Source organism: Nematolebias whitei, chromosome 3 (assembly GCF_014905685.2).
Source record: "Nematolebias whitei isolate Nwh7 chromosome 3, NemWhi1, whole genome shotgun sequence".
Lineage (NCBI taxonomy): Eukaryota > Metazoa > Chordata > Actinopteri > Cyprinodontiformes > Rivulidae > Nematolebias > Nematolebias whitei.
In genome coordinates, this window is record NC_056500.1 from 34,243,225 (window position 1) to 34,256,124 (window position 12,900).

Consider the following 12,900-nt stretch of genomic DNA (forward strand, 5'->3'; position numbering starts at 1 on the left):
ATGAAAGCGCTCCACAACAGCGAATTCAACCAATCACGAAGCGTATTCTCCAGCTAGCAAGTTAGATTAGCGTAAAATAGTTCGTCACTTTTTCGTCTTTTAAACTGTCAAAATGCACTTTTTCTGTTAAAAATTGTAGCGAAACAACTTCTAACTGTGTTCTGAGATGGCACTCAGCTTTTAAAACGTTTATCCATCTATTCAAAATACTCGTTCAAACTGAACAGAACCGAAACTGGGTCACAGCCGGGTCTTAGCAGAACCTCGTACTTTTAGACAGAATAACGTCTTCCACAGCTCATCAGCTTTTAGTTACACGTAACAGACGTACAATTTCAGCTTACACAAGACTTAATGACACAATTTCAGCTCTTAAAACATTGCCAGCCCAACGCTTATACATGCAGCGTTTGCTTGAAAGGTGCAGCTCCAAGCGCGCAGCCCAGCCGCTGCGTAAACATTCACAGCTCGTCAGCTGTTACTCTTTCAACATGCCAACATTTAAATCAATTTACACACGAATTAACAGTCATTCATGAACACGTTTACGGGCCACCAGTTTGTAGTGAGTCACGTGAGGTACGTGTCACTTGTTGTATGACAAATATATGAATTATATATGCATACAATATTCACGAGTTCTTCATTTTTCTGACTGTGTAATGTCGTGCATTGAATTTAAAGGAATGCGAACGAGAGACGTTATTACCTTTGACCCATCAAATGAATGGAATCATTTATTTTCAAAATCAAAGTTTAACATCAAACATTTACATTAATTTGGCAAAATATGAAAATAATAACAGACAGTTTCACAGAAAATGAACTTCAAATCACTCGGCGGTGATTTGAGGACTTTGCTTCAGACATTTCTAAAAATATCTGTACTGATTTATGAGAGAGAAGAGTTTAAGATTAAATTGAGATTTATCTTACAGAGGAAATATGTGAGGGAATTTAATCTGTTTGACCAGAAGTTGCACGCTCCGTCCGATCTCAGCTTCTCACGGTACACTTGGTCAAAATAGAACCATCTACCTGTTGATGATGAATCAGCCTTGGAGTAGTTCCTTTCTGACTCGTTTCAGCGTCTCCGTCGAGAGCTACCAAACCTTCAGAGAGTCGTGCGTGGTTAGCTCAAAACAGAATTATAATCCCCAAAAAACCTCTGGATTCTTCATTGCTCTGAAGCTTTCAGAACCGACTGCACTCTCAATCTTGGAACTCTCACGTTCTCCAGAACTCTCAATCCAACATGAACTCCATATCATTCTGAATCTAACATGAACTGGGAAATTGCCACATTTTATTTGGGTCGACTTCCTGTTCAATTTAGAGCTTTCTGATTCGTGGATGTACCAGAAAGAGGTGTGTTTTCGTGACGTAAGTTGTTATCAAAATCAAGGTCAGGGAATGAATCTGTTTTCACATACAGAAAAGATTATTGCAGAAACAGCAGACTTTCTGGAGCCTACTCTTGGTAATCTTCTGAAAAAGTTTAAACATGACATTTTCCTCGGTAAACATTTTAGTTGACCGAAAACCAACCTTTCACATACTTACGACAGCTTGCTCATTTCAGACAGAAAATCACGAAATGCATATTCAGGTGATTTCTTTTTGGAATGAGGAATAAAAATCATTACTTACTGTTTATGTAAAATAAAGATGAGTAGTTCTTTTCAACCTATAAAGCATTGATTGAACTAACACAATTTGATTATCAAAACATTTGTAAGACAGTAATGATTATAAAGAATTGTCTTTTCTGCTTGATTAATTCAAGAAAGAAAGACATCAGATGGCCCAGACTTATTCAGATCAATGAAAATAACAGTCTCTGTCCATCTGGTAGATTTGAGGTCATCTGGTTCACTACATCACGTAGTAAAGTCTGACATCATTGACTCGGTTCTGGTCCACTCAACGACCGGTGTGGGCTGTTAGACAAAGCGGTCCTGCTTGCCGTCAAAAAATGTCGACTCCTTTCCACAATCCAGCCAAAATCCAGCTTTACCTTCGTCATTGTTATGGCTGGAGTTAGCTGAACGTTAGCTCATAGGAAGTGCAGGCCACGGCAGCATGCATGCGTGTTAACCGAAGATACAAAAATCACAGTGCCAACTAATGTCCCGGCATGGTAACTGCAGCACTTGACCCGCTCCTGAAAGGAGAAGGGGTTCTCTGCTGGCCAAAGGTGGGCGTTTGTGATTAATAGGCGTTTGTAGAGGGCAAACACTGATTGGCTACCTGTGTTTGCTGGTTTTTAAGTGAGTTACGTCAACTCTTGCTTTTTATTTATTTTATTTTACTTTTTAACCTGAAGGTTTCTAAGAACCAGCGTTAAAACTACTGTCAAAAACAAGAAGATTCTCTTTTGTTCTTGGGTTGAAGGCTGCACCTGACAGTGACTGCAGGTTGAAAAAGAAAATGTGAAGTTAAAAGAAACATCCTTGGTCCCAAGGCCAGTTTGAGTATCATTAATATTTGTACAACCAAAATGGATTTTGTTTTTTTAAATGTTATGGCTATTTACTGTTATGGTAATTAAAAAAGAAATAAAAACATTTAGCCTTCCCCACTACCCAGCTATGTTGCTCAAATATATGACATTTACCCTCAATACCTCAGGCTCAGATTAAACCAAAAATGACCCATGGTGTTTGCCATGCGTCAACAGGAGGGAGGTGTCTATCATACAGAAGCATTTTCATAAAAAAATTTAAAAAAAAGACTTTTTTTATAAAAGTTGTACAGGCAACTGAAATTTTAGCACTTATACATACATGTCAGTTGGCAGAAGTGTACACAGACAGCCAGTACACTGCTGACCTCTACTGGCAGACCAGTAACACATGCCACACCCCTCACTCAGCTAGACTAAATGATGAATTAATTTATCATGCCAATGATAAACCTGTACTGCCTAAATCTTTATTTAAAGCAATAGCTGTAGTAACCCATGGCAGTTGCCATGTGTCAACAGGGGGTATGATCACTCTAATTCAGAAACATTTCACCACTAATTCAGAAACATTTCACCACATATAGATTAGAGGCCTACTTAAAAAACTTTGCATGAGGATTTCCCCAACTCCAAATGGTTTGACCCCTTTTGAAATCATCCATGGTAGACCATATAGAATGCCTTTTGTTCTCACCTGACCTAGAAAGGGCAGAAGAGCAAACATTAGCAGATTACATGATCAAAACACTGAAAGAGAAAGAAGTGTCAAAGACAAATTTACTGCCTTCTGATTCCTCTCTTCCACAAGAAACATCACAAATCCAGCCAGCAGATTGGGTCTTCATTAAGGTCATCAAGAGAAAAACTTGGGCCAGCCCACGTTGGGAAGGACCATACCAAGTTCTGTTGACCACACCAACAGCTGTGAAAATTGCTGAACGACCCAGCTGGATTCATCTCAGTCATTGTAAGGTTCAGAGGGTACTGGACCCCTAAGGTCACCAGGGTAGTGGGGAAGTCAGACTACAAAGGGGGTTGTCCTTTTAGTGGGCAGTCGTCTCAACGTCTGTGAAGCAACAAATGATCCCTTCTCTTTAGGACCTACAGATCTGGTGACTCTGAGTCCTTAGCAGCAATGGGGAGCCTACATGCCAGGTGGCTCCTCTGCTGTGTTGTGACTGTAGCATGTTATCTCGACATCTCCAGAGGCCTGCAGCAGTTTCATGATGACATGGCAGACTGGCTGCAGAACCTCCCTCCTGACCATGATGGTGATGGAAACCTATGGAAGGCTCATCTACAGCACCTGAAGGGCAGTCACACCAAGAAGGTTGTTATGCTTGTTCCGCCATGCCACACAGCTCACACCAACTGACTTTTCATGTATGGCCCATGGCTATAAACAAATCCAGATGTGTTTATAACCTTTCCTTGGGCCGCCCACGACAAAACATCGTTAAGGGCCAAAACACAACTCTGCAAAACCTAAACTGGACCATGACCTCAACGCCGCCTACCTACTGGACCAGCACACCACCAGATCAAAGGTATCTGCTGTGTTACACCCCTTCTTCAAACATAACGTACTTCACTGTCAACAGTGCAACTGGTAACATCACTTTGACGACCATAACAACTCCAGGGCCCTTCCTGGGAAACACCACAGGCTGTGACGTCACCATAGAATTTCTCAGGTACACAGCCCTACAGTCCAGAAATTCCATTGTGTCAACAGTGGCTCTCGTTGATGTTATGTGGCTGTGTGGTCGCTGTCTGTACCCTTTCTTGCCTCACTACTGGACCGGCATCTGTGCCCCAGTCTGGGTATCGGACGGTACAATCCTCATCCGCCACAGTGACAGCCAACTCTCCCTCTCATCAACCTTGCTCCACCGCTTGGGCAGAAGAAAAAGAGAAGTGTTAGACTTTGCACCACACGACCCCATCAGTGGCTCCAATGTCCCCCACGAACACAGGTATTGGAACGCCTGGGACCACACTGCACACTCCCTTTTTTCCATGGGTTGGGGTGACCAAGGTTGTATCGCCGCGCTGAAGCTGATGGTGCTACAAAACCGGATGGTGTTGGATTTACTAACTGCAGCTCAGGGGGGGTATGTGTGCTCTCGTCAGGTGTAAATGTTGCATTTATATCCCGGGTGAAAACGACACCCACATCGAAGACGCCATGGCCTCCCTAAGGAACCTCCAAACTGCACAGACTAAGGACACCAGGGGGATAGGCAACTCCCTCTGGGAATGGTTCACCTCCGGACCTTGGTGGCATCTCCTCTTCAAAATTCTCACTCAAATTTTTGCAGTGTTGTTCCTATTCTTATCAATTTGCATCAAGTTAAGATGGCCCAAGATGACGATGTGAGCCTAAACTGTGATGATGCTGTGTAAAAGATGCACTATGTCCTCTTGTACTGAAATTGTGTAACAAAAAGTACTAAGATGATATGCCTGCTCTTCTTTCCAGCCCTACCATTGTATAAAATAAAAATAAATATATATATATATATATATATATATATATATGTTTTTTTGTGTTTCTATTTTTGATTTTGCGTATTCATAAAGAGCTCAATTTTCATTTTTTATTTTATGTTTTTTTTAATCTAAAATGATAAACAGGAGTGAATGTTAGAGGTTTTCTATCTTATCATTTTAAACAGTTTCTATCTCATTATATTAAAACTGTTTCTGCATGTACAGAACAAAAGTTTATTCAGGTTCAGTCTTTATCTTGCTGTGTGTGAAGGAACTCTGAATCACACCAAGTGGACATGTTTATCAGGAAACTGTTCATTCAGACGCAATCTCCGGAATATTCTGACCGTCATCGCTGATAAGATTGTGTTCATGTGAAACTGACCTGTTGTTTTTTGTTTTCCTCTGCTACTTCAATAAATAGCAAACTCAGACAGCCTGGCTTCAGAGCTCACGCTGACTTACAATCAGTTGTGTCACTCCCTCTTTGCAAAGATCTGAGCGCTAAAACTCATCTCGTTGTCTTGTGTGAAGTTATTCCTTTATAGGTCAGAGAAAATATCCAACAACATCTAAACTATAAAAAAAAACTTACTACTGGAGAAATGAGCATATAGGAGTGCATTATATTCACCAAACTTCTTTTGTTTATTGAGTGTTTGATCAATTTCACATCCAGAGCATTCAAAGTTATTTAAAAAACACTTTTATAATAAAAAAGATTAACAAAAATAGCAAGTCAACAAAAACGCAAATATACAATTTAACTGACTGTTAACTGGACTGATTTTATTTAACCTTTGTTGCTTGCTTATAATGGCATTTAAAACAGTAAGTTTTTTTATTTAAAAAATGTCTGATCAATTTTGTCATAAAGGCAGAACCTGCATGTAAATGTTCAAATACTGTACACCCAAATCTTTTGATAAGCTTCAAACAGTTTTTTTTTTTTTTTAATTGTTTCTTTTTTCCCCTCCTATTTTTCTTTTCTGGTTTCTGGTTTCTGGTGTTTGACATGTTTGACATGACATGAACATGCACATACAATCCCTGGCAAAAAGATAAATAAAATGGAATGACCACTTTTGAAGGATGTTTTTTCAATTGTTAAATTTTATATTTAAAATAATCACAGACATATCACAGAACCAACATATATACACACTGGTATATATATATATATATATATATATATATATATATGGAATCTCTCAATATGGAATCACTAATTTTGAAATAAATAAATTATAGAATAATGGGGAAAATGGGAAAAACACTGCACCATTAGTACAAAGTATTTTGCTGCACCCCCTCTGGCTTTTATAAAAGCTTACATTTTTGAATGTCTGTGATTTACAAAAAAATTGAATTAAACAACTGAAAGAATATCCTCTGAGAATTGTGATTGTTTTGTGCAGGGGTATCCAGATATGGAAAACCTGGGTTGACTTTCTGAGTTAAAACCAGGCTTGTACGTAGTCCTGCTCAGCAGTTAGGATGTTAGGATGGACTGAGTCTGATCCTGTAAAGGAATCCTGACTATGCTGAAACTGCCTCTGATCTCAGATTAGAGCAACACAAACAGATTTTATCTGAACTGATGCTTTGAACTTTTGGTCTACATCCAACTTGACAAAATGTGGAACAGAAATAAAATTTGAATAGCTTGTCCTTAATATACAAATTCATTTATATAGCTCAAATAAGAAATGTACCCATTTTCAGATTGTTAAACCAAATTTTTGACTTGATGCATCCGTGGCCTCGTGTGTTACCCTGAAGCAAACTAAAGGCAACAGTAGTTTTTATTTAAACCCTAAAGGTAAATAATAATCTGAGTCTAACATGAAGGAGCAGAGATCCCTCCCCCACCCCCCCCAAAAAAAGAGTCAAGGTGGACGTCTCAGCAGTCTTGCGTAAGGTTGTCATGTCTGTGGGATGTAGAGGACATTTTCACCATGAATCGATACATGCAGGTCTTTAGACTATCAGGACTGTTGGGTAAAATGACTGAAATGGCCCATGGGCTTAGTTTCATGTATTTTTGTTCATGGACACTTGAATAGGAGAAATCCACTGCTCTGCAGATTCATTATTTTTGGAATACCATTCATGGGAGAGTCAGATGAGAGAGGGACAAGTGAGGGTCCGGGCAGAGTAACGAGTTGTCACAATAGAGTCAGTTCTCTTTAGGATGTTTCCTCGTTTTCCGGCCCTTCTTGATTTTTTTAATCAGAGTCTCCTCAGATTGTGCTCCTCTTTGCAGGAGCCTTTTCTTAGGGTCATGTCGTCCACAGCCATCTCTCCACTTCTGCCACGCCCACGCTCTCCCTTCAGGATCACCTGATGAACAGCGGGACATCATTACTTCTGCTGTTTTGTGATAAAAGAGATTCTAAAGACTGTATTTGGCTGGGTTTTAAAATAGAAATACTTTACCCTTTCTACTTACACTTTCCAGGCCCGTGCCCCATAATGTGATCTGTGTGTGCCTCCACCCATTCCCTCCAGTCCGGCCCCACACTGCTGGACTGTACTGCTTCCCCTTCTTCACAAACACTTGAAGCATTCCCACATGGTGGCCTGCCAGCTTGTGCCGGAATGACAGGCACAGATTTCCATCATTCCAGGGTGGGGTGAGTGGGAGGACGAGCCGGGCCCCTCGTCCTGTCCTCTTGTTTCCTGTCTCTGGAATCGTAAGATATCGTCCACCTGTGAAAACAAATTCATGAAAACACATCTTCATAATTTTTCACTTAGAATGGGAATCATCAAACGGTGGCATTTGGTGATGCTGAATGGCCTTTTAAGAAATGTAGCATAAAGAGGCATTTCTATTAGATGGCCAACTTGTCTTTTGGTGCTGTATCTTAAAAAAAACATGTTTTTTCCACGTTTTTTTTTCTTCTTTTTGCAGAACTCCCCCACCACACATACACCACAGTACTAAACAAAAGTGTATATAAGAAAGAGAATGTATAATAATGTTATCACTGTATGTTTCCATACAATGGCAAAATTAGTCTCTGCTTTTAACCCATCCACCACTGGGTGGTGCAGTTGGCAGCTATTGAGGGCACCTGGGGAGCATTTTGGGGAATGGGGTGTGCTGCCCAGAGACACCCCGAGGTATCCAGTGACCGGGGATCTAACCTGGGACTTTCGGGTCCTGAGCTGGCTGCCCTGCTTCTACACCATCTCGCCCCCCATGTGTGGCATGTGGTATACTATACAACTTTTGTCCAGCTGAAAGAACGAAATTTCTTTTTATGTCCATTTTTGTGAGAGAACAGTCATTCCCAGGAAATCCGTCACCATTTTTGGTAACAATAAATCTTGGATCTCCAAATCAGTTAATAATAAAATAAATTTGTGCAACATTAAATTTAAAAAGGGGATATGGCTCAATACCACATACTCAAACAACAAGTGAGGGAAGAATTAAAATGAGCTAGAGTGAACTATATGGAGAGGGAGAACATGTTCAGGTCCAATAACTCTCAGCTGGCATGGGAGGGGGTTAAGTCTATGATGGGGGTGCCAACTAGAAAACTCACATTACTCATAACTCTTCATCTGCTTGGATATTAATGCATTGAATGTATTTATCATTTACTGAGGAGATTTCTGGTTTTAAAATGCACCGTCAGGTGCCACAGTGCATACTGACAATGGAAGTGTACATTTTTTCAAAAGACCAAAGAAAGGCAAAGTCCAGGTCCTGACAGCAAAGGGGGTAGTATTCTTGGGAACTGTGCCCTGCAGCTAGCAGACATTTTTTGTTTTCTTTTTCACATGTCTCTCCAAATTTATAGGGTCCCCCAGCATTCGAAAGGCTCTTTTATTATTCCTATTCCAAAAAGTAAGATTGCTCAGTCACTTAACAACTTCTGGCCTGTTGCCCTGATTTCATTAGTAATGAAGTTATTTGAAAAAGATGTTTGGGGGATCCTCTTTTAAAAAGTTAAAAATTTGGACCCACTTCAGTTTGCTTATTCGACATGTAGCGGGGTGGAGGACAAAACAGGAACTCTTTTAAATATGCAACAAAGTTCAGTTAGGTCATCTGGACAGTTTCTTTTTTTTTTTTTTTTTTTTTTGAGACGTTTCGTCCTTCATCCAAAGGACGTCATCAACCTGAGGACCACAAACAAACTGTGTCCCACAAGCAGCACACTCCCACAGTGGACCAACCAGTTTGCTGGTGATCAGATGGTTGGTTAAATATGATTTTAAGACACTTAGAAGGTACAAAACACTTGATAAGATGGCTTTTTATTGACTTTTCATATGCTTTTAATTGTATTCAACCCCAGATTTTAGCAGAGAAATTACTATGCTTTTATGGTCTTAATTCCTTTTCTCTCTGATGTTCTTTTGTTCTCTACTGATTCTCCTCAGGGCTGTGTTCTTTTGTTCCTTTTATTTATTTTATATATGAACATTTGTTGCAGCCAAAACATCACATTTTAACGTTTGCTGATGACTGTCATTTGGTCCCTTCTTAACAGTGATGACCCTGACCATGGGCCTGTGGTCAAGGACATCCCTCAATGTGTGAGTATTCCTTTTTAAAATTAAATGTTTCTAAGACAAAGGAGACAGTCACTGATTTGAGAAAAGACTCTTCAGTTGCCACTGCTGTGGACACTAATGGTGAGGCTGTTAAGGCAGTGTATCAAAATAAATAGCTGGGAACTGTTCCTGATGACAAACTGACCTTTGATGCACAAATGAACTCACTTTGTAAGAAGGCCCACCAGAGAATGTATTTTTATTGGAAGCTATGAGGGTTTAATGTTGATCCTACTTTCATGCTAATGGTTTTTTTCATGTTTTATTGAGTTCCTTTTAACTTTTACCTTCATTTGTTGGTTTGGACTTTTAATGTGCAAAAACCGGACTCGGAGATTGTCAGGATGTGCAGCAAAATTGCATAGCCCTACAGAACCTCACTGACCTACACAAGGTGAGGTCAGTGAACAAGGCCAGGCTGATTCTGGCAGATCCTGATCACCCACTCCATGGTGAGTTCAGATTGCTTCCATCTAAATGCAGGTATCTATTGCCCAGATGTAGGACATATAGAATGGAAAAACTCATCTCTGAAGCTATCAGGTTGCTCAACGAACAAGGGCGATTTCTATAGTATACTGTTATTTATTTAGTGTCTAAATGTTTTAGGTATCTACTAACTGTGAAACAAATTGCCACTTGGGGATAATAAAGATTACTGACCTTGAACTTGAAGGGGTCTGGTCAACTTTTGTATCAACCTTAAACATAAAATAGCTTTAACTCTTTCAATTTTACAGACAGGGTGGCACGGTGGCTCAGTTGGTAAAGCTGTTGCCTCTCAGCGAGTAGGTCACCAGTTCAAATCCCAACCGGGACCTTTCTGGATGGAGTTTGCATGTTCTCTCTGTGCATGCGTGGATTTTCTCCATGTGCTCTGGTTTCTTCCCACAGACCAAAAACATGCATGTTAGGTTGATTGGTTACTTTAAATTGTCTCTAGGTGTGAGTGAGAGAGTGAATGGTTGTTTGTCTCGTTTGTCTCTATGTGTCCCTGTGATGGACTTGCGACATGTCCAGGGTGTACCCTGCCCCTCGCACAGTGATTGCTGGACATGGGCACCAGCGACCCCCGTGACCCAAAATGGAATAAGCGGGTAAAAGATTATGGATGGATGGATATAATTTTACAGACAATAAGCATAAATTTGGCGTGGTATCAACTGAGAGTCATCCAGAACACATTCCTAGAGAGCTAACATCACACAAGATCTTTGCTTAAAACTTTCACATTTACTGTTGGAGTAAATCCTGTTTGTTCATAAGCAAAATATTTTATGAACCACAAGACATTTTTTTGAAACTAAGAAATAATTAAATGTACATTAGTCAACCCAATTTAAAATGGCCACCACAACTGATTATTGCGGTTGATGTAGGACTGAGACCCAGGACACATGCAGACACGAGGAGCTTGGATAAACTTATTTATTAAATAATCTAAAAGAAAAATGCTGGTGAGGCAGCAGCAAACTTATAAAAACTTCTGAAGGATGAACAAAGGGAGGTACAAGGGAACACAGGCAGGACCGAGACATCCGACAACAGTACAGAACAATGAGCTGACCTGGAATGGTGATCAGGAGTGGTTTACGTAAAACTGAGGGAGAGTGGGAAATGAAAGCACCTGGGATGATTACTACATTAATTACAAATGGGTGTGTGATAACTGGCTGGAGAGGCTGACTGAGTGGAGAGTGAAGAGTGGCGTGGAAACAGAGACAGATTCAAAGCACAATGATCAGAAAACAAAATACAAATTACAAGGGGAACAGAGACAAAAGAAACCTCAAAGAAAATAACAGAAAAGGTACAGATATGACACATGAGCATTGGCAAATATAAAAATGGGTATAGGTCTGGTAATTTTGCAAATATTGAGGTCAAATTTGATGTGAGAGTCATCAACAACACATATTCCAAGAGCTAACAAGTCACTTTATTTAAAACTTTGTCATGTTAGGAAATAATGCTGTTATTTTTACTTTATTGTGTTTTGTTACCCAGAAACGTTTTTATCTATTCACAATAAGATTTGTTTCTTGACATCTAACTTTAAACATTCTCTAGCTATCAGTGCTTTCAGAGCGATGGGCCATGTAAAAAAATAATCCCCTGATCTATATTTTGCATCTTCAAATTGTCATGCCTTTGTTTCACTGTTTTCCATCATGTGCTGACAAATATTCCACACTGTAGAGAACCTGCTCTATCCTGTTGCCAGGGCAAACAGACATTCATTTTATGAATATAGGCATTAGTGATGGGAGAGGTACTATTTTGAAATTTAATGTGTTAGAACTCCTGGGGGACAGCTTGAATAATGCTGATGTGCATAATTTGCTTATCTATCAGAGCCATTTATGGCTGGTGTTAATTACTGAGGTTGCATTAGGAATCTGTGAGCCTCAAGGGCTCTTTGCATAAATTATGAGCTCTCACCAAGTCTGAGCCATTCCTTAGTTTAAAGGACACGTTTGCCCATGGCAGTCTATCAAAAGATACAAAGTGATAAACCGCACCAACTCAATTCACACCCAAACAAAGCATGCATGGTTAGACACATTACTGAAAACCTATGATTCAACAAAAACAAGCTGCAGCCAACTGAAGTGCTGCCTTGAGATTATTGTTCACAGTCAACACTAAGCTATAATTTGATGGTAATTTGTCAAACAACCTAAGGTTTTTGAACAAGTGATCAGCACACTGAAATACTATGGCCAGCCAATAAATTTGTACAGAATATACATGTAATGTACAATGTAAATAACTTAAATGTTGTTGGAACAAGTATCAAAGTTGTCTTGCAACTGTTTAAAGGATGTTAATATCTCTCCATAAAACAACTGATGCATAAATAGAAAGTTCCTGGAGAAACTTTGAGAGGGACTGTCACATTGTGGCCATTTTAAATTTTTGATTTGACAGTACTGTGTGTTTGTTCTAAGCTACCACCGTACCAAATTTCAACAACATGGCAAAAAAAATCAGTGAGTTATAGTCATTTTTAAAGCTTTCATGGCCATGTTGGATTTGGATTTTTTGATTTGGGTTCAGTATGAGACGGGAAACGTTCTCAGCTACAACCACATCAAATTTCAGCTCTATATGTTCAAGTAGTGTTTATTTGTCATATGCAAGGTTAACACAAGTGCAATGAAATGCTCAGGAAGAGAAGAACTGATTTGACTTGCTAAAAAACAAAGAACAAACAAACAAGAAATACTAAAGCATGCAATACAGGTATAAAAACAAAGTACCAAAAAGTGAAAAAGTAATTATAATATTTGCAAGGCCCTAAAGAGAGATAGTAAACAACAACATGGTAGAATATAATGGTGCAAGCAGGATGAATTTGTATA

The 12,900-nt window shown here is 39.5% G+C and overlaps 1 protein-coding gene across 2 annotated transcripts in view; it reads right to left on the minus strand.

Annotated features, from left to right (window-relative positions):
* Positions 1 to 7,182: 7,182 nt before the first annotated feature.
* Positions 7,183 to 12,900, minus strand: part of npnta (nephronectin a) — a 110,102-nt gene continuing 104,384 nt past the window's right edge. For both annotated transcript variants that reach the window (XM_037698225.1, XM_037698224.1), the window contains 2 exons: positions 7,413 to 7,672; positions 7,183 to 7,303 (listed from right to left, as the gene is read on the minus strand). In XM_037698225.1, the coding sequence (XP_037554153.1) occupies positions 7,193 to 7,303; positions 7,413 to 7,672 (371 nt within the window). In that variant the 3' untranslated portion in view covers positions 7,183 to 7,192. The remainder of the gene's footprint in view (positions 7,304 to 7,412; positions 7,673 to 12,900) is intronic.